Here is a 26,797-nt window from a genome sequence, read left to right as displayed (position 1 = left end):
AGAATCATGTACTTGGAATTCTAGAAAATCCACAGGGGAGACACACAGTTATTATTTCTATAAAACAAGGTATAAATCCATAGGATCTTTAGCAAGTTAGATTTTAAACTTTACTGGTTCAAAGGTTGTACTGTAAAGGGGAATCTGGAAACAGTGACTGTTTATCTGGAAAATAGAACATTTCCTTCAAAAGCAATTGAATAAACTGACAACAGAAATGTTTTTAAATGTAAAAAGGGTTATACATGTAGATGTATAACATTTGTCATATTGGTAGTTATATTGGAAGTTAAGTTATATAGTTATATTGGAAGTTGATACTTATAATGATAGTTATATTTTGATATATTAGACTGGAGTGATAGCACAGGAGGAGGGACCTTTGCCTTACAAGCAGCTGACCTGGGTTCGATTCCTTCATCCCTCTCAGAGAACCTGGCAAGCTACCGAAGAGTATCCCGCCCACACTGCAAAGACTGGCAAGCTACCCTTGGTGTATTGGATATGCCAAAAACAGTAACAACATTCTCACAATGAATAAGTTATTGGTGCCCATTCCAGCAAATCAATAAACAAGGGGATGACAGTTGTACTGTGCTAATATTGGTAGTATAGATGTGCTAAAATCACTAAAAAAATCAGTTATAAAGAAAACTTAATTAAGTTTAAACTAAATGTATTATTTTAGAAAGGAGAAATGTCTTTCATACATTGGACCAGAGGTTATATATGGACAATGTGGGGAGATCACGGGCCCTCTGATCATGTTGGGCTGCAGTGGCTTTGTACACAGCATAAACATTAACAATAGTGTAACCTCATCATTTAAATTACAGTTTATAATATATAAATAAATGAAACAAAAAATAAAGGAAACTGTCCAATGGAATGTGGTTGGAGTATTAAACTCATACCCAGGATACTCTATGTTTGTTGTGCTGGGGTGGGGGGATGGGAAGATAAGAAGTATATGTTACTAGGATGCAAAATAAAACCATATAAAGATAGCGGTCAGTAATGTAAATAATGATTTATTCTTATGTTAGGGATTGTCAACTAATACTATTTGCATTTGAACCAAACCCTTCTGTGACAGAGTTTATCCCACGCATGGAATTTCAGAGCATCCTGGCTGTCACTCATTGGAACATCTGTTGTGAAATGTCTCTGGAATATTCATGTTTTGTGGGTGAAAATATTATACTTGCTTGAAAGCACTTTAAACATAACTCTCTCAAAACATTTTCCAAACAGTTCATATAGTATGTAATGAATTAGAAGATAAAAATCATCCAAACTGAAGAATCAAAGTCATGCCAAAATCTCACCAGCTTCTGATATCAATACAATCATCAATTATCAAGGCAAACCAATGAGACACTCCCCTGTCTCTAGACTAAAGACAACGGATGCTGTTGACCACTGGTCTAGACATCCATTATCTCTCACTCTTCTTGCAAGACCTGTCAGTGTTTGAACTCACCTGCATGCCTCCAGGTGAAGGTGTGAATTCCTACTTAGGAGGTCAATGATGAAGGAAGGTCCATTCTTCAGACAAGACAGCAGGAAGAGTGAAGTCTCATACCCCAGTCAGACCTAAGAATGGAAAGACAGAAATCCCCAAACTTCTTTTCCATGCCAGGACCACAACGGCGAAGACAGAAGAGAAGAGCAATATTTACAGCGCCCCTGTCTGCCCATTAGGCATGTTTACTTCTTGTTCCTCTGGTCCCCTATCACATCACTCCCCTGAGGACAGAAAACAGTTCTTCCTAATGATTTGTTTTTCCAAAGGCATTAGACCAAGTTAATCTAGTTTTGCTGAAGACTTGAACCATTTGAATTTCTCCCACTTTTAGCTAGAATTCCTGCCACATCTCTATCCAAGAAGCATCACACCTGAGTTTGCATTTTCCCCATGAATCTCACCAGTTCAAGTCCCTTCTCAATTCAGAGCACTGATTGGGGTGGAGGCATGTCCCCCTGAGACCTGGAAACAAACACCATTCTTCTCCACAAGAGTTGAGCTGAGGAATTCTGAGGGTAATCCTGGATTTTGCGAAGTCTTTTCCAGAAATCTTAAAATTGTCTTTCAGTATAATATGCAGGAACTGGAATCATAGCACAGTGGGTATGGTGTTTGCCCTGCACATGGCCACCCAGGGTTGATTCCTCTGTCCCTCTCAGAGAGCACAGCAAGCTACCAAGGGTATCCTGCCCGCACATTAGAGCCTGGAAAGCTACCTTTGGCATATTCAATATGCAAAAAACAGTAACAAGTCTCACAATGGAGACGTTACTGGTGCTCGTTCAAGCAAGTTGATGAGCAATGAGAAGACAGTGATAGAGTGATAATATACAGATCCTGGCAAGCTACTCGTGGTGCATTCTATATGCCAAAAATTCTAACAGTAACAAAACGGGTCTCACTTCGAGTTCCTGGAGTTCCTGGAACTCGAAGTGTCCTGGAGCGAGCCGACGCCATTGGGCTACACTAGCACGCAACAGAGACGAATGCAAACGTTACTGTTGTCCACTCAAGTAAATGGTTGAATAACGGGATGACAATGCTACAGTGCTACAGTATGATAAGTTAAATACTGCACTTTGGTTAATAATATAAAACATTTAACATTAATAAAAATGTTTGGACACCTGAGTTTCACCATATAGAAAATGGATTGTGTGAGGCTGACTCAAGCTTGATCCCCAACACTACTTAGGTCCCCCTGCCCAAGCCCTTCTTGCAGTTATCTCTGAGAATGGAATAAGGAGAAAATCTTGAGATTGTATGTTTTCTATTGTTGATAACAATGAGCAGATGATGTTGCACAGTTGTGAAAGTGGCCGCCTAGTTTTGGGGTTCTGGTATTAAGTCCAGAGGTATTTCTGCCAGCAGCCGCTGCATTCAGAGATTCGTTTGTGTCCCTCTGGGATCATGGCTGTTCAGGAATGGGGGTGCTGTTAGTGGGAGGCCGCTATGGTCTCATTTGGGCAGGAAGCAGGGCCAGTTCTTCATCCCCCTCCCCTATTGCGAGATTCCTCATGCTTCTCATCATTGCAAGCTCCTACCTCTCTGTACAATTGGCACTAAACGGTGGCAGTTGCCATGCTGCTGAGAAGGGAAAAAGAAGAGGACAAAAACCCTTTCCCTCCCGGGGCTGCAAGGGACCGTAGTTTAGTTCAAAGTCCATGAGTGTAGTAGAAGCTCTGTGTCGCGGGGACTCTGCACTTTCTCCGTCTGGCGCCCAGGTGTTGTTGGCCCAGTCTGGGACCCAGAGCATTCTCCAGCTTTCGGTGCTGCCAGCCCGGATTCTTACTGCTGAATCTTGCGGCAAAATGGCCAGCATTTTATTTCTTGATTGAAGAAATTGTCTGACATTATGTTTACTAGTCCCCATTGCATACATCAGAATAAAATGTGGGCGAAAGTGATTATATTTTTAAAAACTGTCTTACAAAGACATGAAGGCTTATCATGCTTTACTTAAAATGATACACAAATTAAAATGTGTAGCATGTCCAGAAGAAAGAGAAGGTGACGACATTGGACTTTAGTTATCAAATGAGTCATAACCAAGACAGCAATGGACATTTCAAAACTGAACAAAATAAAATTCACTGTCACTGTCATTATTCTATAAAAATAACCCCCTACATGCCAACCTAATTACATATGGACAACACCCTCCTTGGTCCTCTGAGTATATGTACACCTTGAATAAGAGATAATTTGCATAGTCAAACAATGTAAGGTTTGAAACTAGACTTCATATTTCAGATCATTGATGTGGATATTGAATAGATATGTTTGTATATTTACGTCTGGAAATGAAAACTGCTCTTGAGGACAAAATACTTAATAATCATATTCTAAGTGAGTTAAAATTGACACTGTGGACCATATTGTAAACAAAAAAAATCCTACAGAAGATAATTAACCCAGGAATCAGTAAAAAACAAACTTCCAAGTTTCAGTCTACCTTGAATAGATCGGACATACTCAGGAGTTTAATTCTGAAAGTACAAGTGATCCCAGATTTTCTCTATTATAAATTTTGTAAATCAACATGCTCATCAATATAGTGTCTTCACCATTGGAGTAGTAAAGTTTGAGATGATCACTCAACAAGCAAAAGAAAAAATTTGGTAGAGATGCATATTTTACATATTTTCATTTTATTTTTTCTAAAAGAACTCTGCTGTCTGTTAGGTAAAAGGAGATTTACAAACATACACATATATGTAGATATATATATGAATATATATATGTATATAAATGATTGTTGGCAGAAAACAAATTTGGAAATGTTGGTTTAAAAAACATTGAAAAATTGGGGATGGAGCAATAGCACAGAGGGTAGAGGGTTTGCCTTGCACGCAGCCAACCCAGTTCAATTCCCAGCATCCCAAATGGTCCCCTGAACAGGACCAGGAGTAATTCCTGAGTGCAGAGCCAGGAGTAACCCCTGTGCATCTTCAGGTGTGACCCCAAAAAGCAAATAAATAAATATATAAATAAAATGATTTATCTATGCTAGGGAAGAAGTAATTAGCACCACAATAAAATGCAAGTATAAAATAAAATTTTGTGTGATATATTTAAGAAGGCAGAGTTTAAAACGTAGTTATGTAAAATGAGAATGGGCAGTGTACTAAATTGTATTAAGTGATTTAAATTTATTTATTTACATAGGTTAAAACCATATAAGCACTGAACATGACAATTTAGTTTCTGAGTTACATTTGCCATGTCTTTAAGTTTGTTCGAGCAAGAAATAAGAAATAGTGTTTTTATATTCCTGCCAAGGAGTCAGGCTGGGGAGTACAAGGGCACCTGGGAACATTGGGGAAAGGAAAGGATATTGGTGGTGGGATTGGTGTTTGAAACAAAAATACAAAACAAAATACAAAAAAAAACCAAAAATACAAAAATACAAAGTCCAATAAATTGGCCATTTCTTATTTTTTCTCATTAATTGAATCACCGTGAGATACAGTTATGAAGTCGTTCACGATTGGGTTTTCGGTCATACAGTGTTCTATCACCCATCCCTTCACCAGCGTACCTTTCCCACCACAAAAGTCGCCCATTTACATACTGTCCCCCTGACCCCTAGCCTGCCTCTTTGGCAGGCACTTTCCTTCCTTCTCTCTGGCTCTCTCTCCCTCTTTTTTCCTTTTGGGCATTATGGTTCTGTGTCATGTAGATGACTTATTTTTTTATGAAATAGTGTTTTTATATTCCTGCCAAGGAGTCAGGCTGGGGAGTACAAGGGCACCTGGGAACATTGGGGAAAGGAAAGGGATATTGGTGGTGGGATTGGTGTTTGAAACATCGTATTCCTGAAATAATGCTCTCATGAGTAACTTTGTAATCACCGTGACTTCTTAAAAATTAACAGAAAAACAAAACGACGAAGACAATATTCATATAAAACAGCTACTAGTATATTTTAGTTTAACCATTTATATACACACACCTTTCACATGCAAATTCTTCTAGTAGCTTTTTCCTAAGAAATCAGGTACCAACTATTTTTATGGGAATTTTTTAGTTTGCAGAGTGACAACTCTCCTCATTTTAAAGGTGGTAAGTTTAGGGAGTTACAGGAACAAAGACTCACCACCACTCTATTATGGAACACAAATCAACAAGCAGAGACTAAAGATTTTAGAGGGTAGTTGCGTTATGGAATAAAGAAGGGCATGTAAATGGGTAAATGGGGAGGAGCCTGTTCTATGCTTTGGCAAGACCTTTTTATTCCTGACCTTGGGTGAAAGATCAGATAGAGAGGAGGGAATGGAAAGACATAGTTGGCTCAGATGCTCTCGGAGACCTTGAGGATGAAGAGCTTTTTTTTTTTGTTTCCGGATTCTTTCCAACCATGTCAAACGACCCTTGTCAAGACACAAAAGTAAAATCCTTGTGCTCAACGAAATAGATATAAACAAATTACACTTTACAAACAAAAATACAAAGTCCAATAAATTGGCCATTTCTTATTTTTTTTCATTAATTGAATCACCGTGAGATACAGTTATGAAGTCGTTCACGATTGGGTTTTCGGTCATACAGTGTTCTATCACCCATCCCTTCACCAGCGTACCTTTCCCACCACAAAAGTCGCCCATTTACATACTGTCCCCCTGACCCCTAGCCTGCCTCTTTGGCAGGCACGTTCCTTCCTTCTCTCTGGCTCTCTCTCCCTCTTTTTTCCTTTTGGGCATTATGGTTCTGTGTCATGTAGATGACTTATTTTTTCCAAGTCTGTACCATGACTCAGTGGCTATTACACTCTTATATGGCTCTAGCAAGGACATGGCAAGCTCCTTCCTCACTATTCTTCTGTGGCATCATTTCTATGATACTCTTGGGTATTGTGGTTTTGTCTTCAATTCTTTCAATTCCTTGGGGACACTCTAGTCCAGGCTCTCAACTTTCTCTAACAGAAAAGTTCTAAGTCTTCCAAGCACTGCTAATCCTCCCCACACCATAACAATTGCACCTTTTAATGCAAAATAATTTCTTCTGATATGCCTGAGGGCATCACATCATACTTACATTGATCTCAATGTCTTGTTTCTTCCTTCACAATGCATGATCCACACCGCACGGAGTCAACTCTGTGCTCACTTTAGCATTCTTTATTGTCGCGCGCCGCTTCGTCCAGCGAAGAAACACACAACTCGGAGATCCTTTTGGCTGCGATTTATTCAGGAACTTTCTCATGCGTTAGAGAAGAAATCAGGAACAGGGACGAGGAGGAAGGAGGAAAGGGGGACGCATGAGGGAGAACCCACTAGCTAGGTGACTTCCCCCCTTATATACCTCTCGCTGCCTGCTTACGCCCACGTGTCTGCATCTGATAGGTTAGTTACAGCTTATGGGCGTGGCAAGACATCCTGTTTCCATATTAGGAGTTGTTTTGGAAGCACACAGGTGTTGATTATGAAGAACACTACAAAGCATGGTCCCTTGGAGGCTCTCCACATTTATAACAACTAATATATATGCATATCTATCAAGTCCAATCTTGGCATGTCATAGAACTAAAAATAAAATAAATGCAGGATAAGAAAAATTGATTAAAATGTGTGTAGTTGCAAGACAATTAAGTGATTAGAAAATTCAACTCAAAATAAAACAGATAAAAGTTTCCTGAATTGAGACTTTGATTGCCATGAACTCGGGTCCAATATAGTTTACTAGAATCAATACACCCAGGATTTTACAGTTCTGATTTTCATAAAAATGAAACAGTATACATGAACTTTACCATCTATTAATTTTAATTTTTAACGTAAAAAACACTGCATCTCAAGGCAGAATTTGGAAACCGAGACACTCTAACCAGGAAGCGATAATATTTTCCCTGTCCCTTGGTCATTATGCGTAAAAAATGAAGCTATTCTTACTTTATTCTAGTAGTAACCCATGCATTTTTAGAAACCTGCAGAAAACCACAACTCCCCAGTTGACAGTTTGGCAAGAAGTATCAAATGTATAACATAATGAAATCAGAATTGAGAATGACTTGTATTTTAATAAAAATTTTAATTTTACACTAAGGATTATACTGCAGGTGCTGGAGAGATAGTACAGAATAAAGGCTCTTATGCTGATCAGGTTCAATTCTGGTTTGATACCTGATTCCACAGAGTCCCTGGGCACCTCCAGAAGAGTAATTCCAACACTTCTATAAAAGAATAGCATGTAATAAAGTTTGAGGTTGGGGAGGGTGATGCCTCCCATCGTCTTTTTCCCAGAATTGTTTTAGCTATCCGTGGGTCTTTGTTGTTCCATATGAATTTTAGGATTGCTTGATCCGTTTCTTTGAAGAATGTCATGGGTATCCTTATAGGGATCGCGTTGAATCTGTATAATGCTTTGGGGAGTATTGCCATTTTGACAACATTGATTCTCCCTATCGACGAGCAGGGTATATGTTTCCATTTCCTCATGTCCTCTTTTATTTCATGGAGTAGCGTTTTATAGTTTTCTTTGTAGAGGTCTTTTACTTTCTTGGTGAAGCTGATTCTGAGGTACTTGATTTTCTGGGGTATGATTGTGAATGGGATTGCTTTTTTCATGTCTCTTTCTTCTGCCTCATTGTTTGTGTATATGAAGGCTATGGATTTTTGGGTATTGATTTTGTAGCCTGCAACTTTACTGTATAAGCCTATTGTTTCTAAGAGTTTCTTAGTAGAGGGTTTAGGCTTCTCTAGATATAGTATCATATCGTTTGCAAATAGTGAGAGTTTGATTTCTTCCTTTCCTATCTGGATGCCCTTAATATCTTTTTCTTGTCTAATAGCTATCACAAGTACTTCCAGTACTATATTGAATAGAAGTGGTGAGAGTGGGCGTCTTTGTCTTGTGCCTGATCTTAGAGGAAAGGCCCTTAGATTTTCCCCGTTGAGGATAATGCTTGCTGTAGGCTTGTGGTAGATGGCTTTGACTATCTTGAGGAATGTTCCTCCAAACCCCATTTTGGTGAGGGTTTTCATCATGAAAAGATGTTGGATCTTGTCAAATGCTTTCTCTGCATCTATTGATATGATCATATGGTTTCTATCTTTACTTTTGTTTATATGATGGATTATGTTGATTGATTTCCGAATGTTAAACCATTCTTGCATCCCCGGGATGAATCCCACTTGGTCATGGTGTATGATCTTTTTGATGAGTTGTTGGATCCTATTTGGTAATATTTTGTTGAGGATCTTCGCATCGGTGTTCATCAGGGATATTGGTCTATAATTTTCTTTCTTAGTGGTGTCTATTGCGAAACACGAACCACAACACCTAATTAGAGAGAGAGAACAAAAGGGAATGCCCTGCCACAGTGGCAGGGTGGAGTAGGGGGAGATGGGATTGGGGAGGGTAGGAGGGATGCTGGAGAATGGGCACTGGTGAAGGGATGGGTCCTCAAACTTTGTATGGGGGAAACATGAGCACAAAAATGTATAAATCTGGCTATTGTAAATAGTGCTGCGATGAACATACATGTGCAGTTGTCGTTTCGATTATACTTTTTTGCCTCTCTGGGATATATTCCCAGCAGTGGTATTGCTGGGTCAAATGGGAGCTCAATATCTAATTTTTTGAGAATCGTCCATATTGTTTTCCAGAAGGGCTGAACCAGTCGGCATTCCCACCAGCAGTGAAGAAGGGTCCCTTTCTCCCCACATCCTCTCCAACAGCGGTTGCTTTTGTTCTTTTGGATGTGTGCTAGTCTCTGTGGTGTGAGGTGGTATCTCGTGGTTGTTTTGATCTGCAACTCTCTGATGATTAGTGATGTAGAGCACTTTTTCATGTGCCTTTTGGCCATTCGTATTTCTTCCTTGGTAAAGTTTCTGTTCATCTCTTCGCCCCATTTTTTGATGGGGTTGGATGTTTTCTTCTTGTAGAGTTCAACCAGTGCTTTATATACCATTGATATCAACCCCTTATCTGATGGGTATTGTGTAAATATCCTTTCCCATTCTGTGGATAGTCTTTGTATTCTGGTCGCTGTATCTTTTGCGGTGCAGAAGCTTTTTAGTTTAATGTAGTCCCATTTGTTGATCTCTGTTTTTACTAGATTGCTTAGTTCTGTGTCACCTTTGAAGATACCTTTATCTTCAATATCGTGGAGGGTTTTGCCGACCTTGTCTTCAAACCCGAATGCCCTAGAACGGATGACTGGTTGAGGAAACTTTGGTACATCTATACAATGGAATACTATGGAGCTGTTAGAAAAAAGGAGGTCATGAATTTTGTATTTAAGTGGATCGGCATGAAAAGTTTCATGCTAAGTGAAATGAGTCAGAAAGAGAGAGACAGACATAGAAAGATTGCACTCATCTATGGTATATAGGGTATATAGAATAACAGAGTGGGAGACTAACACCCAAGAATTGTAGAAATAAGTACCAGGAGGTTGACTCCATGGCTTGGAGGCTGGCCTCACATTCTGGGGAAAGGGCAACTCAGAGAAGGGATCACCAACTATAATGTAGTCGAAGGCCATGTGGGGGAAGGGAGTTGCGGGCTGAATGAGGGCTAGAGACTGAGCACAGTGGTCACTCAACACCTTTATTGCAAACCACAACAGCTAAATAGAGAGAGAGAACAGAAGGGAATGCCCTGCCACAGTGGCAGGGTGGGGTAGGGGGAGATGGGATTGGGGAGGGTGGGAGGGATGCTGGGTTTACTGGTGGTGGAGAATGGGCACTGGTGAAGGGATGGGTTCCCGAAATTTGTATGAGCGAAGCATAAGCACAAAAGTGTATAAATCTGTAACTGTACCCTCACGGTGATTCACTAATTAAAAATATATAAATTAAAAAAAAACTTTAAAAAAAATAAAGGAGGTTGAGATTTCCACAAGTAGAAAGGGAGAAAAGCAAAAGTCACTAAAAGAGTGATTTAAAATAAAATAACCTTGGAGTCTGACAAAAAAATGTATAAATCTGTAACTGTACCCTCATGGTGATTCACTAATTAAAAATGAATATTTTTTTTTAAAAAAGAATAGTATGGATGCTATTATATATATATATTTTTTATTTTTTTATTGAGTCACCATGTAGAAAGTTACAAAGTTTTCAGGTTTAAGTCTCAGTTATACAATGCTCGAACATCCATCCCTTTACCAGTGCACATATTCCACCACCAAGAATCACAGTATAGCTCCACCCCGCACCCTCACACACCTAGCCCCTCCCACGCCCCTAGCCCCTCCACCCTTAGCCCCCCCACCACCTGTGTAACTAATAAATTTCACTTTACTTTCACTTTGATTGCATTCAATATTTCAACAAAACTCACTATTATTGTTTGGAGAGTCTCTCCCCTAAAGTTGGACCTGCTGAAAAGGAAGCATTAGATAATTTGTTTTCCATTGCTTAGAATGAAGAGGTATGAGGTCGAGTGACCACACTTAGCGGCCTCACGGTTTTGGGTTTCTGTATTTTAGTATTTTATTAACTAAGTCCAGAGAGATATCTGTCAGAAGTTGCATCATTGCCAACTTGTACTTCTCAGTTACATTATATTCCACATATGAGTGCAATCTTTCTATGTCTGTCTCTTTCTTTCTGACTCATTTCACTCAACATGATACTTTCCATGTTGATCCATTTATATGCAAATTTCATGACTTCATGTTTTCTGACAGCTACATAGTATTCCATTGTGTAGATGTACCAGAGTTTCTTTAACCAGTCATCTGTTTGGGGGCACTCTGGTTTTTTCCAGATTCTGGCTATTGTAAACAGTGTTGCAATGAACATAGAAATACAGATGCCATCTCTACTATACCTTTTTGCCTCTCCGGAATATATTCCCAGGAGTGGTATTGCTGAGTGAAATGGAAGCTCAATTTCTAACTTTTTGAGAATCGTCCATATTGTTTTCCAAAAGGGCTGAACCAGTAGGCATTCCCACCAGCAGTGAAGGAGGGTCCCTTTCTCCCCACATCCACGCCAACACCGGTTGCATGCTATTACAAACTATATGAACAATTATGTAGCACTGTAGCACTGTCGTCCCGTTGTTCATCGATTTGCTTGAGTGGGCACCAGTAACATCTCCATTGTGAGACTTCTTGTTACTGTTTATGGCACATCGAGTTCCCATGGCTAGCTTGGCAGGCCCTGCCGTGTGTGTGGGATACTCTTGGTAGTTTGCTGGGCTCTCCAAGAGGGACGGAAGAATCGAACTTGGGTCAGCCGCATGCAAGGCAAATGCCCTACCCGCTGATTCATCTCTCAACAATTATAATAAAGGAAAAAATATCTGACATTTATCTTTCTCATTTCTGTCACTTCTAAAGGAGAATTGTATTTATTACCACATAATATAGGAAATTAAAAATTATTCTGCACTTGTGTGCATATGTGTTTGAGAAATTTGCCTGAAATAAAAATATATACACACCACACATTGACATATACCCATTTTTACATGAGAAGGTCATAATATTCCCACACATTACATATTTTCTTGCAATATTTTTCTGATGCTATGTTTACTAGGTCATGAATGAAATATAGGCGAGGAAGATTAAAATTTTAACAATCACATAATAAAAGAGATGAAAATTAGGGCCAGAATGATAGTATAGCAGTTAGGGTACTTGCCTTGTACTTGGCCATCTCAGGGTTTGATTCTCAGAACCAAATTATCCACCATGAATGATCTCTGAGCACAGAGCCAGGAGAAAGCCCTGAAAACTACTGGGTGATGCCCCCACTTTTTAAAAGTCATAAAAGTTTGTCATGCTTTTCAAGAATTATTCACGAATGAAATAGAGTAGGCAACTTATAATATAATAAGAGATAATAATGGATTTGAATACATAAAGAACAATAAGAAACGCAATGGAATTTTCCAACAAAAGATTATTCAACAGGGTATGGATGGATCTTACAGTGAGTAGGACATTTGCCTTGCACACAGCAGACCCAGGTTCGATTCCCAGCATCCCACGTGATCCCCCGAGCACTGCCAGGAGTAACTCCTGAGTACAGAGCCAGGAATCTGCCCTGTGCATCACCAGGTGTGACCGAAAAAGCAAAACAAAACAAAACAAAAGATTATTCAACAAAAAAACAAATATCAGTATTAACCCCTCCAACACGACTGAGGACTTATACTAAATGAGCAAGAGCTTTTTTGCGTAGTCAGGCAGTGAAAGACACAAAAAAGTATGTCATTGGATTACAGACTGTTGAGCTCACATTCAATCACGCAATGAAGCCTTCTCTTGAAGACACACAATTGATAATGACTTTGTACATCTCTGAGATAGGAATAGGACGGTCTGCTGAAACAGAACAATCATACTGTGGATAATAATGTAGAGAGATCATCGGAAACACAGCACAGTAAATCACACTTTAGTTCAGAGATCAAGTGGACATAGGAAATGTGCCTTGAAATGAAAGTGATCCCATTTTTTGTTTGTTTGGGGTCCACATTCAGTGTCTCTGAGGGTAACATCTCCTGATTTTCACTCATGAAGTACCCTAAGGAGACTCAGGGGACCACTTGAGATTTCACAGATTGAAACCAGATTGGCTACATGCAAGAAAATCCCCCATCTGTGTACTCTGGCTCAATCTCATGTATTATTTTCTTCTATTAATAAGCATATTCAAAATATAGATTGATAAGAATGAGAGCTATGTAGCTTATGATGATTATTTACAGGTTAGGGGCCACATTCAATTTTGCTCAAGACTGACTCCTAAGAAAATAAACGACTGACTCCTGGCTCTGCACTCAGGGGATCACTCCAGAGGACCATATTTGTTGCCAGAAATACACCACAGGTTGATTCTGTGAATGGTAAGTGCTTTATCCTTTGTAATATCTATCTAGTTTGTGATGATTATTTAGTAAATTTTTAAATGTTTGTGGTTATAAGTCCTTTAACAAAAATATTTTGTAAGTAAAATGTGCTCTCATTAGAGAAGAGGGTATTGAAAAATGCATCCGAACCATGGTAGACAATGAATTTAGAAATGTTTACCAAAAACTGTGGTGGAAACTGTGGGATGCAGACACAGTGGCTAGATATCAAATAAATTGAGCAATGGTCAAAAGAAATGATAATCCAGGAGGTAGAAAGAGGAAGTGCTATACCCAACACATGAAAATAATTAAAATTTTTCTTCCAAGACTTTGATATAACATAATAACCTTTTTTTCATGCCTAGGACAAGTGTCCTTTTGTAGTTCTCTTTACCAAGAGTGCATTCAGGGCCCTCTTGTCTCTGTTTCTCAGACTGTAGATGAAGGGGTTCAGCATGGGGGTGACCACAGTGTACATGGCGGAGGCTGTTGAACTGGACTGTGAGCTGTGGGTAGCAGCGGAGCTTAGATACACTCCAAGACAAGAGCAGTAGAATAGAGAGACCACTGAGAGGTGAGATGCGCACGTAGAAAAGGCTTTCCTCTTCCCCTGAGCAGATGCAATTCTACATATAGAAGAAACTATCTTAGAGTAAGAGTAAATAATCCCAGCCAGGGGCCCCCCGCCCAGCAGAACAACTGAAATATACATCACCACGTTATTAACAAAGGTGTCTGAACAGGCAACTTGGACTAGCAACTTGAGTTCGCAAAAAAAGTTGGGTATTTCCAAATCTTTGCAGAAGGACAAGCGTAACACCAATATGTTTTGTAACAAACATGCCAGGCTACTCATGATCCAAGATCCCAGAACCAGCAGTCCACAGAGTCGGGGGTTCATGATGACCGTGTAGTGCAGGGGGTGGCAGATGGCCACAAAGCGGTCATAGGCCATCACGGTCAGGAGAAAGTCATCTAATGTTGCAAAAACACAGACAAAAAACATTTGAGCGATGCACCCTTCATAGGTTGTTGCTTTCCTTTCTCTGTGTATACTCAACAGCATGTGGGGGACGGTGGTGGAGGTGAAGCAGATGTCCACAAGGGACAGGTTGGACAGGAAGAAGTACATGGGCGTGTGGAGGTGGGGATCTGAGCTGACGGCCAGGATGAGGAGCAGGTTCCCCAGCACGGTGATCAGGTACATGGAGAAAAAAAGTCCAAAGATGAGGGGCTGCAGCTCTGGATCTTCTGAAAATCCCAGAAGAATAAATTCTGAAACATTTCCATCATTGTCTGGCTTCATGTGATTGTGTTGGTGATGCTAAAAAGAATAAAATGAACAAATACTATTCATAGAAATCTGTACAAATATTTTAAGGGCAATAATTCATTTTTGCATACATTACTACTGATTAAATACTTAGCATTTTTTAAAATATCATATTTAACACATGCTCCCCCCCATTTGAAAATTTTCCTCAGTAACTTTTTCCCAAAGAGTCAGAGAAAATTTTTTTTATTTACTGAATGAAATTCATTGGAGACTGTCACTATTTGAAGAGATTGCTGGGCTCTGGGCCTAAGGTGGTCGAGTAAAATGATCCCCAGCACTCCATGATAGAAGACAAATAAGCGAGCAAAAAATGAAATGTAATATTTTAGAGGGTAATTATTGGTATAATTGTCTAGGAGCAGAATTTTATAAAAGGACCTTTCACAAAGAAGAAAGTGAAATCTGTGTTCAAAACCTTATATATTCTGCAACCCCCCAAAATAAGTAGACATAAACAACTCTGGGCTTTGCAAACGAAAATAAAAGCAGTGCTTAGAAAACTAAGCAATTTCTCTTTCAATAGAAGACTAATTTTTCCTCAGTCTAGTCCATCATTAATCGACCAGTGCATTGCAATATGTTTCCACTTGGCAAGCTCCTTTAACACTATTCTTATATGGCATCATCTGTAATTTTTTTGACAATGTTATCAAATTGATAATTTTTATTTCCTTGGGAGATTTTCTAGTCTTGGGCTTTATGTGATAGGCAAATTATTCATGTCTTCAAGCACTATCAATCCTGCCCTCCTCATAACAATTCCACCTTTTAATACTGAAAATATGTTTTTCATGTGCTTATTCCTGCAGGCAGCACAGCATACTTACATGTAGCCCACTGTCCTCTGACTCTGCCATCATAGAGCTTGAACCATGCTGTCTCTGTGTTTCCTCTGGCATCCTTCACAGCAACTGAATACACGTGCATGTCTGTCAAGCCAAATCATAGCATGTGATGGAAAAAAAATGAACTGAAAGCAGTATGAGGAGAACAGCTGAAAATGTGTAGTATTTCTTAAATGCAATTCTTGAAGAACATAAATACTCAATGAAACATGATGACACACAAGAATGATTGCCTAATATTTACCTACATTGATGCTTTGATTATTACAGATTCAAATCTAAAAATAATTTTCTAGAATCCTGTACTGGGAATTCTGGAAAATCCACAGGGGAGACACACAGTTATTATTTCTGTAAAACAATGAAACGTTCTGTAAAAATCCATAGGATCTTTAGCAAGTTAGATTTTAAACTTAACTGGTTCAAAAGTTGTACTATAAAGGGAATCTAGAAACAGAGACTGTTTATCTGGAAAATAGAACATTTCCTTCAAAAGGAATTGAGAAAACTGGCAACAGAAAAGTTTTTAAATGTTAATATAAAAAGGGGTTATATATACATATGTATGAATAACATTTATTAAATTGGTAGTTATATAGGAAGTTAAGTTATATAGTTATATTGGAAGTTGGTAGTTTTATTGGTAGTTATATTGTGTTATACTGGACTGGAGCGATAGCACAGCAGTTAGGGCGTTGCCTTGACCACGTCCCACATAGGTTCGATTACTTTGTCCTTCTTGGAGAGCCCGGCAAGCTACCGAAGAGTATCCTGCCCACCCAGCAGAGGCTGGCAAGCTAACCCTGGCATATTGGATATGCCAAAAACAGTAACAAATCTCACAATGGAGACATTAATGGTGCCCCCTCAAGCAAATCTATGAACAACAGGACAGAAGTGCTACCGTACTAATATTGGTAGTATAGATGTGCTAAAATCACTGAAAAAAATCAGCTATAAGGAAAATTTAATTAAATTGAAACTTAGTGTATAATTTTAGAAAGGAGAAATGTCTTTTATACTTTGGACCAGAGGTTATATATGGACAATGTGGAGAGATCACGGGTGTTCTGATCGTGCTGGGACGCAAGGGCTTTCTACACAGCATAAACATTAACACTACTGTAACCTGATCATTTAAATTAAAGTTAACGATATATAAATAAATGACAAAAAACATAGGAGACTGTCAAAGGGAATGGGACTGAGAGTATTAATCTGATACCCAAAGATATTCTATTTTTGGGGGAGGGGAGCAGAAGATAAGTAGGTATATATTATAAGGATGAAAATTAAAACTATATATTGACTGCAGTGAATAGTATAAATAATGATTTATTTGTATTGAGGATTGTCTACTACTACTATTTGAACTTGGACCAAGCCATTCTGTGACAGAGTTTGTCCCAAGCATGGAATTTCGGAGCATCCTGGCTGTCACCGACCCCACTTCCCTACAGCATCCATTGGGAAATGTCTCTGGATTACTCATATCTTGTGGGTGAAAATATTATTCTTTCTTGAAAGCACTTTAAACTTGACCCTCTCAAAACTTTTTCCCAACACTGCTAATATAGTGTGTAATGAGTTAGGAAATACAAATCATTCAAACTGGAGTATCAGAGTCATGCTAAAATCTCAGCAGCCTCTGGTATCAATACAATCATTAATTATCAAGGCAAACCAATGAGACACTCTCCTGCCTCTAGACTAAGGACAAAGGACGATGGTGACCACTGGTCTAGACATCCATTATCTCTCACTCTCCTTGCAGAGACCGGTTTGAACTCACCTGCATGCCTCCAGGTGCAGGTGTGAATTCCTCCTTAGGAGGTTGATGATGAAGGAAGGTCCATCCTTCAGACAAGACAGCAGGAAGAGTGAAGTCTCATACCTCAGTCATACCTAAGAATGGAAAGATAGAAATCCCCAAACTTCTTTTCCATCCCAGAATCACAATTGTAAAGACACAAGAGATGAGCAATATTTATAGCGCCCATGTCTGCCCATTAGGCATGTTTACTTCTTGTTCCTCTGGTCCCCAAGCACATCACTCCCCAAAGGACAGAAAACAATTCTTCTTAATGATTTGCTTTCCCAAAGGCATTAGACAAAATGAATATAGTTTTGGTAAAGACTTGAACCCTTTGAATTTTTTCCAGTTTAAGCTAGAATTCCTGCCACACCTCTAACAAAGTAGCATCACACCAGAGTTTGCATTTTCCCCATGAGGACCTTTTGTAATCTTATCAGTTCAAGTCCCTTCTCAATCCAGAGCACTGATTGGGGTGGAGGCATGACCCCCTGATATCTGGAAATAAACGCCATTCCTCACACGAGTTGAGCTGAGGGATTCTGAGGGTAATCCTGGATTTTGTGAAGTCTTTTCCAGAAATCTTAATATTGTCTTTCAGTATAATATGCAGTGACTGGAGCAATAGCATAGTGGGTAGGGCGTTTGCCTTGCACGCGGCTGACCCAGGTTTGATTCCTCTGTCCCTCTCAGAGAGCCCAGCAAGCTGCTGAGAGTATCCCACCTGCATGGCAGAGCCTGGCAAGCTACCAGTGGCATATTTGATATGCCAAAAACAGCAACAAGTCTCACCATGAAGACATTACTCGAGCAAATCGATGAGCAACAGGATGACAGTGATAGAGTGATAATATACAAAGCCTGGCAAGCTACCTATGGTGTAGTCTATATGCCAAAAATTGTAACAGTAACAAAACAGGTCTCACTTCCAGTTCGTGGAGCAAGCAGATGTCATTGGGCTGCACTAGCCCGAGACAAGGACAAATGCAAAAGTTACTGGTGCCCGCTCAAGCAAATCGATGAATAACAGGATGACAGTGCTACAGTATGGTAAGTTAAATACTGCTCTTTGGTTAATAATATAAAACATTTAACGTTAATTAAAAAATGTTTGGACACCTGAGTTTCACCATATAGAAACTGCATTGTGTTAGGCTGACTCAAGCTTGATCCCCAACACTACGTAGGTCCCCCCAAACCCTTCTTGGAGTTATCTCTGAGGATGCAATAAGGAGAAAGCCTTGAGCACCGCTGGATGTGCTCCCCATCAAATAAAAAAAATTTATATTACAAGGACACTCAGTGAGCTACAAGAAAACTCAGATTTACAATAACCTCAGAAATAGAATTATTGAATGTGTGTAGTACATTTTAAAAATCATTAAAGTATACCTGGAGTAAAAACTTAAAAAATGTAGTTAAAATTTTTATTATAAAGCATTGAAAATATAGATCAAATGAGAGAATGCCCACATAATCTTGAGAATTTAGGAACTATCAGAAGACAAATCTAAAACTTCCAATGTGAGGAAACTACGCAAGAACAATCAGACTACATGAGAAATAGCATCATAAACATAAAAATATTTAATGATAAGAAGAGAAAAGAGAACCATAACTTTTCTTTAAAGAGATAGGGGCTGGAGTAATAGTAGAGCAGATAAAGCACTTGCACATGGTCAACCCAAGTTCAATCTCCAGCATCCCATGTGGCTCCCCAAGTTCCACAGGAGTCAGACCTGAGCACAGAGTAAAGAGTGAGTACCCCTGCACATCACTGAATGTGATCCCAAACAAGCAGAAATAACAAATCAAAAGAAATAATGTCAGAATTTTGCAAATGTTAAGAAGGAAGTAGACATAATGTTCATGATGCTAATTGAAACCCCTAATTATTAAAGTGCAAGATGATCTTCAGGACACAGGGCAGGCACATTTTGCATCATTGGTTTGAGACTACCTCAGTAAAAATATTGCAACCAGGTAAGTGACATAAATATTTTCACATCCCTGACATAGTATAAAGTGTTCTGTTTATACTATGTCTGTTAAAGTTGTGATAGTATCACTGTATCACTGTCACCCCATTGTTCATCGATTTGCTCAAGTTGGAGCTTGTGACGTCTTCATGTGTCCCAGCCCTGAGATTTTAGCAGTTTCTCCTTACTCTTCCTTCAAATGGTGCCATAGTGGAGGCTCTTTCAGGGTCAGGGGAATGCGACCTGTGATTGCTACTGTATTTGGCACATGGAGTATGCCACGGGGAGCTTGCCAGGCTCTGCCTTGTGGGTGGGATACTCTCAGGAGCTTGCCAGGCTCTCCGAGAGGGATAAAGAATATCAGAAAATACAAGCAAGTATGTTAAACCGAAACACATGTGTGCTGCTGTAGGTGCACTATATTGTGATAGTAATATGTGATAAATTTGTCATGAAAGCATGACATTAAAGCTATATTATTATATTTCCCAATTAAAATAAAATTAAAATTAAATAAACAGAAACGTGTGTATCTTAATAAATTTAAATACTTCACTGTCAAAGCTGATCTGATCCTTTAGCCAATCATAGACATTTGTATGAAGATGTTATGAAAATGAACATGCATTTTCTCTTTTTTTGTTTTATTTTATTTTATTTTTCTTTATTTTATTTTATTTTATTTTATTTTTTGCTTTTTAATTGAGATACCATTAGATCAGTTACTGAGCTTTCAGGATCAAGTCTCAGTCATACAATGATCAAACACCCATCCCTTCCTTCACCAGTGGACATGTTCCACCACCAAGAACCCCAGAGACCCCCCCTCCCTCTCCCCTCTGCTATGTGGCTGATGATTTTCAATGAACTCTCTCATTACTTTGATAACATTCAATTTTTAAATTTATTTTTTAATTAGTGAGTCACAGTGAGGGTACAGTTACAGATTCACACATTTTTGTTCTTGTTTTTCCTTCATGCAATGTTTAAGAGCCCATCCCTACACCAGTGTCCATTCTCCACCACCAATGAACCCAGTATCCCTCCCACCCCCCAATCTCATCCCCCCACCCCACCCCACCTCTGTGGTGGGGCATTCCAATTTGACATCTCTCTTTCCTTTTGGGTGTTGTGGTTTGAAATAGGGGTATGGGTGGTCATCCTGTTCAGTCTCTAGTCTACTTTCAGCACACATCTCACTTCCCGAGCAGGATCTCCAATCACGTATTACTTGGTGTTCCCCTCTCTGTCTGGGATGACTTTCCCCCAGCATGTGAGGCCAGCTTCCAAGCTATGGAGCTAACCTCCTGGTATTATATACTACCATTCTTGGATATTAGTCTCGTACTCGGTTATTCTATATTCCACAGATGAGTGCAATCTTTCTATGCCTGTCCCTCTCTTTCTGGCTCATTTCTCTTAGCATGATACTTTCCATGTTGATCCACTTATATGTAAAGTTCATGACTTCATCCTTTCTAACAGCTGCATAGTATTCCATTGTATAGATGTACCAAAGTTTCTTTAACCAGTCATCTGTTCTTGGGCACTGGGTTTTTTTCCAGATTCTGACTCTTGTAAACAGTGCTGTGATGGACATATAAGTGCAGATGTCATTTCGACTATACTTTTTTGTTTCTCCAGGATATATTCCCAGAAGTGGTATTGCTGGATCAATGCTTCTCAAAAAATTAGATAACATTCAATTTTTGACAGAAAACTCACTATCAATATTTGGAGTTTTCCTCGCAACAATCAGACCTGTCAGAATGGCATCATTAGATAGTATGTTTTCTATTGTTGATAACAATGAGCATATGATGTTGCATGGTCATGAAAGTGGCCACCCACTTTTAGAAGGCAGAGTAAAAAACTTAGTTCTGTAAAATGAGAATGGGCAGTGTACTGCATTGTATTAAGTGATTTAAATTTATTTATTTATGTGGCTGAAGACCTCTGGAGCCTAGCCACAGCCATGCTCTAAGCTGCTCTCCACACGTTCGGACGAGCCTCACGCGTGAAAGTACCGGCAAAGGAACCCAGGTGTGGACCCGGGGCTGAGACCTCCAACCCTGCTCGGATCAGGACTGGACCTCTTCTGCCCAGATTTCCCATTTTCCAGTAGATAGGCGGTCATGCCCAGGGACTGCATCCGGCACCCTATAATCCCACCAAAGGCTGACATTCAGAGACTTAAAACCAAGCTCCCGGAAGCAAAGCAGCCACTCTATATCTTATAGCCTACTTCTCCCTCTAAAAGAACCTGACAATCTACTGAGAGTTTCCTGCCCACAGGGAGAGCCTAGCAAACTCCACATGGTGAATTCATATGCAAAAACCAGTAACAATGCTGGGTCTCATTCCCCTGACCCTGAAAGAGCCTCCAATGTGACATCCTTGGGAAGGATGAGTCAAGAGGCTTCTAAAATCTCAGGGCTAGGAAGAACGAAGACGTTACTGAGACCGCTCGAGAAATTCTATGACCAACGATCAACGAGATGATGATGATGATGATTTACACGGGTTAAAATCATATAAGCATTGCACATCAAAATTTATTTTCGGAGTTACATTTGCCATGTCTTTAAGCTTGTTTGAGCACGTAATATGAAATAACGTTTTTATATTCCTGCCAAGGAGTCAGGCTAGGGAGTATGAGGGTACCTGGGAACATTGGGGAAGAGAAAGGGGCATTGGTGGTGAGATTGGTGTTTGAAGCATCTTAGGCCTGAAATAACGCTCTCATGAGCAACTTTGTAAATCACAGTGCCTTCTTAAAAACTAAAAGAAAAATGAAACGACAGAGATAATAGATAATATTCATGTAAAACAAGTATTAATATATTTTATTTTAACCATTTATATACACACACCTTTCACATGGAAATTTTTCTTGGTAGCATTTTTGTAAGAAATCAGGTACCAACTATTTTTATGGGAATATTTAAGTTGGCAGATTGACAGCTGTCCTCATTTTAAAACCGATGAGTTTAGGGTGCTGCAGGAACAAAGACTCACCACTCTATTATGGAACACAAATCAACAAGCAGAGACTAAAATACAGCAAAATTTTAGAGGGTAGTTGTGTTATGAAGTAAAGAAGAGCATGTAAATGGGGAGAAGCCTGTTCTATGCTTCGGCAAGACCTTTCTCTCCCTGACATTGGGTGAAAGATCAGATAGAGAGGAGGGAGTGGAAAGACGTAGTTGGCTCAGATGCTCTCAGAGATCTCGAGGATGGAGTGACTTTTTTTTTTTTTGTTTCTGGCTTCTTTCCAACCATGTCAAATGACCCTTGTCAAAAGACAAAAGTAAAATCCTTGTGCTCAACAAAATAGATATAAACAAATTACACTTTACAAACAAAAATACAACTTCCAAAATTGGCAATTTCTTTTTTTTCCAATTAATTGAATCAGCGTGAGATACAGTTGCAAAGTCATTCACGATTGGGTTTTCGGTCATACAGTGTTCTATCTCCCATCCCTTCACCAGCGTACCTTTCCCACCACCAAACTCGCCAGTTTCCATCCTGTCTCCCTGACCCCTAGCCTGCCTCTTTGGCAGGCACTTTCCTTCCTTCTCTCTGGCTCTCTCTCCCTCTTTTTCCTTTTGGGCATTATGGTTCTCTGCCATGTAGATGACTTATTTTTTTCCAAGTCTGTATCATGACTCAGTGGCTATTACACTCTTATATGGCTCTAGCAGGGACGTGGCAAGCTCCTTCCTCACTATTCTTCTGTGGCATCATTTCTCTGATACTCTTGGATATTGTGGTTTTGTCTTCAATTCTTTCACTTCAACCCAAAAAGCAAAAAAAAAAAAATTAAATTTTAAGGGGCTAGAGCAATAGCACAGAGGGTAGGGCGTCTGCCTTGCACTCGGCCGATCTGGGTTCATTTCCCAGCATCCCATATTGTCCCCTGTGCACCGCCAGGGGTAATTCCTGAATGCAGAGCCAGGAGTAACCCCTGTGCATTTCCGGGTGTAACCCAAAAAGCAAAAAGCAAAAAAAAATTTAAATTCTTTCAAATCCTTGGGGACACTCTAGTCCAGGCTCTGAACTTTCTCCATCAGAAAATTTCTTAGTCTTCCAAGCACTGTTAATCCTCCCCACACCATAACTATTGCACCTTTTAGTACAAAATAATTTCTTTTGATATGTCTGAGGGCATCACATCACACTTACATTGATCTCAATGTCTTGTCTCTACCTTCACAATGCATGATCCACACAGCACGGAGTCAACTCTGTGCTCACTTTAGCATTCTTCATAGAAACTAATATTTATGCATATCTATCAAGTCCAATCATGACTTTTGGTAAAACTAATAATAAAATAAATGCAGGATAAGAAAAATAGATTACAGTGTGTGTAGTGTCAAGACAATTTATGTGCTAAAAAAATTCAACTCAAAACAAAACAGATAAAAGTTTCTTGAATTCTGATTTTAATTGCCAAGAACTTGGGTCTAATATAGTTTTCTAGAATCAATACACCCAGTATTTACAGTTCTGATTTTCATAAAAATGAAACAGTATACATGAACTTTACCATATATCAAGTTTAATTTTTAACGTAAAAAAAAAACATTGCATCTCAAGGCAGAATTTGGAAACCGAGACTCTCTAACCAGGAAGCGATAACAATTTCCCTGTCCCTCGAACATTATGCTTATAATATGAAGCTATTCTTATTTTATTCTACTAGTAACCCAAGCATTTTGGAGAAACCTGCAGAAAACCGCAACTCTCCAGTTGGCAGTTTGGCAAGAAACATCAAATATATAACATAATGAAATCAGAATTAAGAATGACTTGTATTTAAATAAAATTTTTAATTTTACACTAAGGATTACACTGCAGGTGCTGGAGATATAGTGCAGGATAAAGGCTCTTATATTGATCAGGTTCAATTCTGGTTTGATACCTGATCCCACAGAGTCCCTTGGCAACTCCAGAAGAGTAATTGCAACACTTCTATAAAACAATAATATGGATGCTATTATAAACTATATGAACAATTATGTAGCACTGTCATCCCATTGTTCATCGATTTGCTCGAGCGGGCACCAGTAATGTCTCCATTGTGAGACATGTTACTGTTTTTGGCACATCGAGTGTACTATGGGTAGCTTGCCAGGCCCTTCCTTGTGGGCGGTATACTCTTGATAGTTTGCTGGGATCGCCAAGAGGGACTGAAGAATCCAACTTGGGTCAGCCGCATGAAAAGCAAATGCCCTACCCGCTGATCCATCCTCAACAATTATAATAAAGGAAAAAATATCTGGCATTTATCTTTCTCATTTCTGTCACTTCTAAAGCAGAATTGTATTTATTACCACATAAGATAGGAAACTAGAAATTATTCTGCACTTGTGTGCATATGTTTGAGAAATTTACCTGAAATAAAAATATATACACACCAAACTTTGACCCATTTTTACATGAGAAGGTACATAATATTCCCACGCATTACATATTTTCTTGCAATATTTTTCTGATGCTATGTTTACTAGGTCATGAATGAAATATAGGTGAGGGAGATTAAAGTTTTAAGAATCGCATAAAAAAAGAGATGAAAATTTGGGCCAGAGTTATAGTATAGCAGGTAGGGTACTTGCCTTGTACTTGGCCATCTCAGCGTTTGATTCTCAAAACCAAATTATCCACCATGAATGATCTCTGAGCACAGAGCCAGGAGTAAGCCCTGAAAACTTCTGGGTGTGGACCCCCAAACTTAAAAAGTCATAAAAGTTTGTCGTGCTTTTCAAGAATAATTCACAAATGTAATAGAGAGCAGGCACCGTATAATGTAATAGGAGATAATAATGGGTTTGAATACAGAAAGAACAATAAGGACCACAATGGAATTTTACAACAAAAGATAATTCAACAGGGTATGGATGGATCCTACAGTGGGTAGGACATTTGCCTTGCACACAGCAGACCCAGGTTCGATTCCCAGCATCTCATATAGTCCACAAGCACTGCCAGAAGTAAATCCTGAGTGCAGAGCCAGGAATAAGCCCTGTGCATCACCAGGTGTGACCCAAAAATCATAACAAAACAAAAAAAAAGATTATTCAACAATAAAACAAATATCAGTTTTCATCCTCTTTGTGAAAACCTCCTACACATGAATATTAACCCCTCCAACAGGACTGGGGACTTGTACTAAATGAACTAGAGGTGTTTTGCATAGTCAGGAAGTGGAGGACAGGAAAAGGTATACATAGTGTTGACCTCACATTCAATCAGGCAATGAAGCCTTTTCTTGAAGACACACAATTGATAATGACTTTGTCCATCTCTGAGATAGGAATTGGATGGTTTGCTGAAAGAGAACAATCGACTGTGGATAATCAAGCAGAGAGATCATCAGAAACACAACACAGTAAATTCCACTTTAGTTCAGAGAACAAGTGGACAAAGGAAATGTGCCCAGAAATGAAAGTGATCCCATATTTTTGTTTGTTTGGGGTCCACATTCAGTGTCACTGAGAGTTTACTCCTGATTTTCACTCATGAACAACCCTAAGGAGACATAGAGGACCACTTGAGATTTCAGAGATTGAAACCAGATTGGCTACATGCAAGATAATCCCCCATCTGTGTACTCTGGCTCAATCTCATGAATTATTTTCTTCTATTAATAAGCATAGTCATAAATATAGATTGATAAGAATGAAAGCTATGTAGATTATGATGATTATATTATTTACAGGTTGGGGGTAACATCCGATTTTGCTAAAGACTGACTCTTAAAAAAAGAAACAGACTGACTCCTGCTCTGCACACAGGGATCACTCCAGGGGACTATAGTTGATGCCAGAAATACACCACAGGCTGATTTTGTGAATGGTAAGTCCTTTATCCTTTGTAATATCTCTCTAGCTTGTGATGATTATTTTGTAAAGTTTTAAATGTTGGTGGTATAAGTCCTTTAACAAAACTATTTTATAAGTAAAATGTACTCTTACTAGAGAAGAGGGTATTGAAAATGCACCCAAACCATGGTAGGCAATGGATTTGAAAATGCTTACCCAAAAATATGGTGGAAACTGGGATGCAGAGACAGTTGCTGATATCAAATAAATTGAGCTATGGTCAAACAAATGGTCACTGTCACTGTCATCCCGTTGCTCATCGATTTGTTCGAGCAGGCACCAAAAACGTCTCCCATTGAGAGATTTATTGTTACTGTTTTTGGCATATCCAATACGCCATGGGTAGCTTTCCAGGCTCTGCCACGCAGGCTCAATAGTCTCAGGAGCTTGCGGGGCTCTCCGAGAGGGGCGGAGGAATAGAAACCAGGTCGGCCGCTTGAAAGGCAAACGCCCAACCACTGTGGTATTGCTCCAGCCCCAAACAAATGGTAATCCAGGAAATAGAAAGAGGAAGTGCTATAACCAACACATGAAAAATGATTACAATTTTTCTTCTAAGAGTTTGACTTCAACATAATAGCTGTTTTTT

At 39.2% G+C, this 26,797-nt stretch overlaps 1 protein-coding gene across 1 annotated transcript; it reads right to left on the bottom strand.

Annotated features, from left to right (window-relative positions):
- Positions 1–13,706: 13,706 nt before the first annotated feature.
- LOC101558355 (olfactory receptor 7A5-like) lies at positions 13,707–14,651 on the bottom strand. Its single transcript, XM_004615058.2, has one exon. It carries the CDS (start codon positions 14,649–14,651, stop codon positions 13,707–13,709), a length of 945 nt encoding a protein of 314 aa, XP_004615115.2.
- Positions 14,652–26,797: the final 12,146 nt, after the last annotated feature.

Source organism: Sorex araneus, chromosome 2 (assembly GCF_027595985.1).
Source record: "Sorex araneus isolate mSorAra2 chromosome 2, mSorAra2.pri, whole genome shotgun sequence".
NCBI classification, from domain to species: domain Eukaryota; kingdom Metazoa; phylum Chordata; class Mammalia; order Eulipotyphla; family Soricidae; genus Sorex; species Sorex araneus.
Note: the sequence above shows the minus strand (reverse complement) of the source record. Positions and strands in the feature narration are given on the sequence as shown.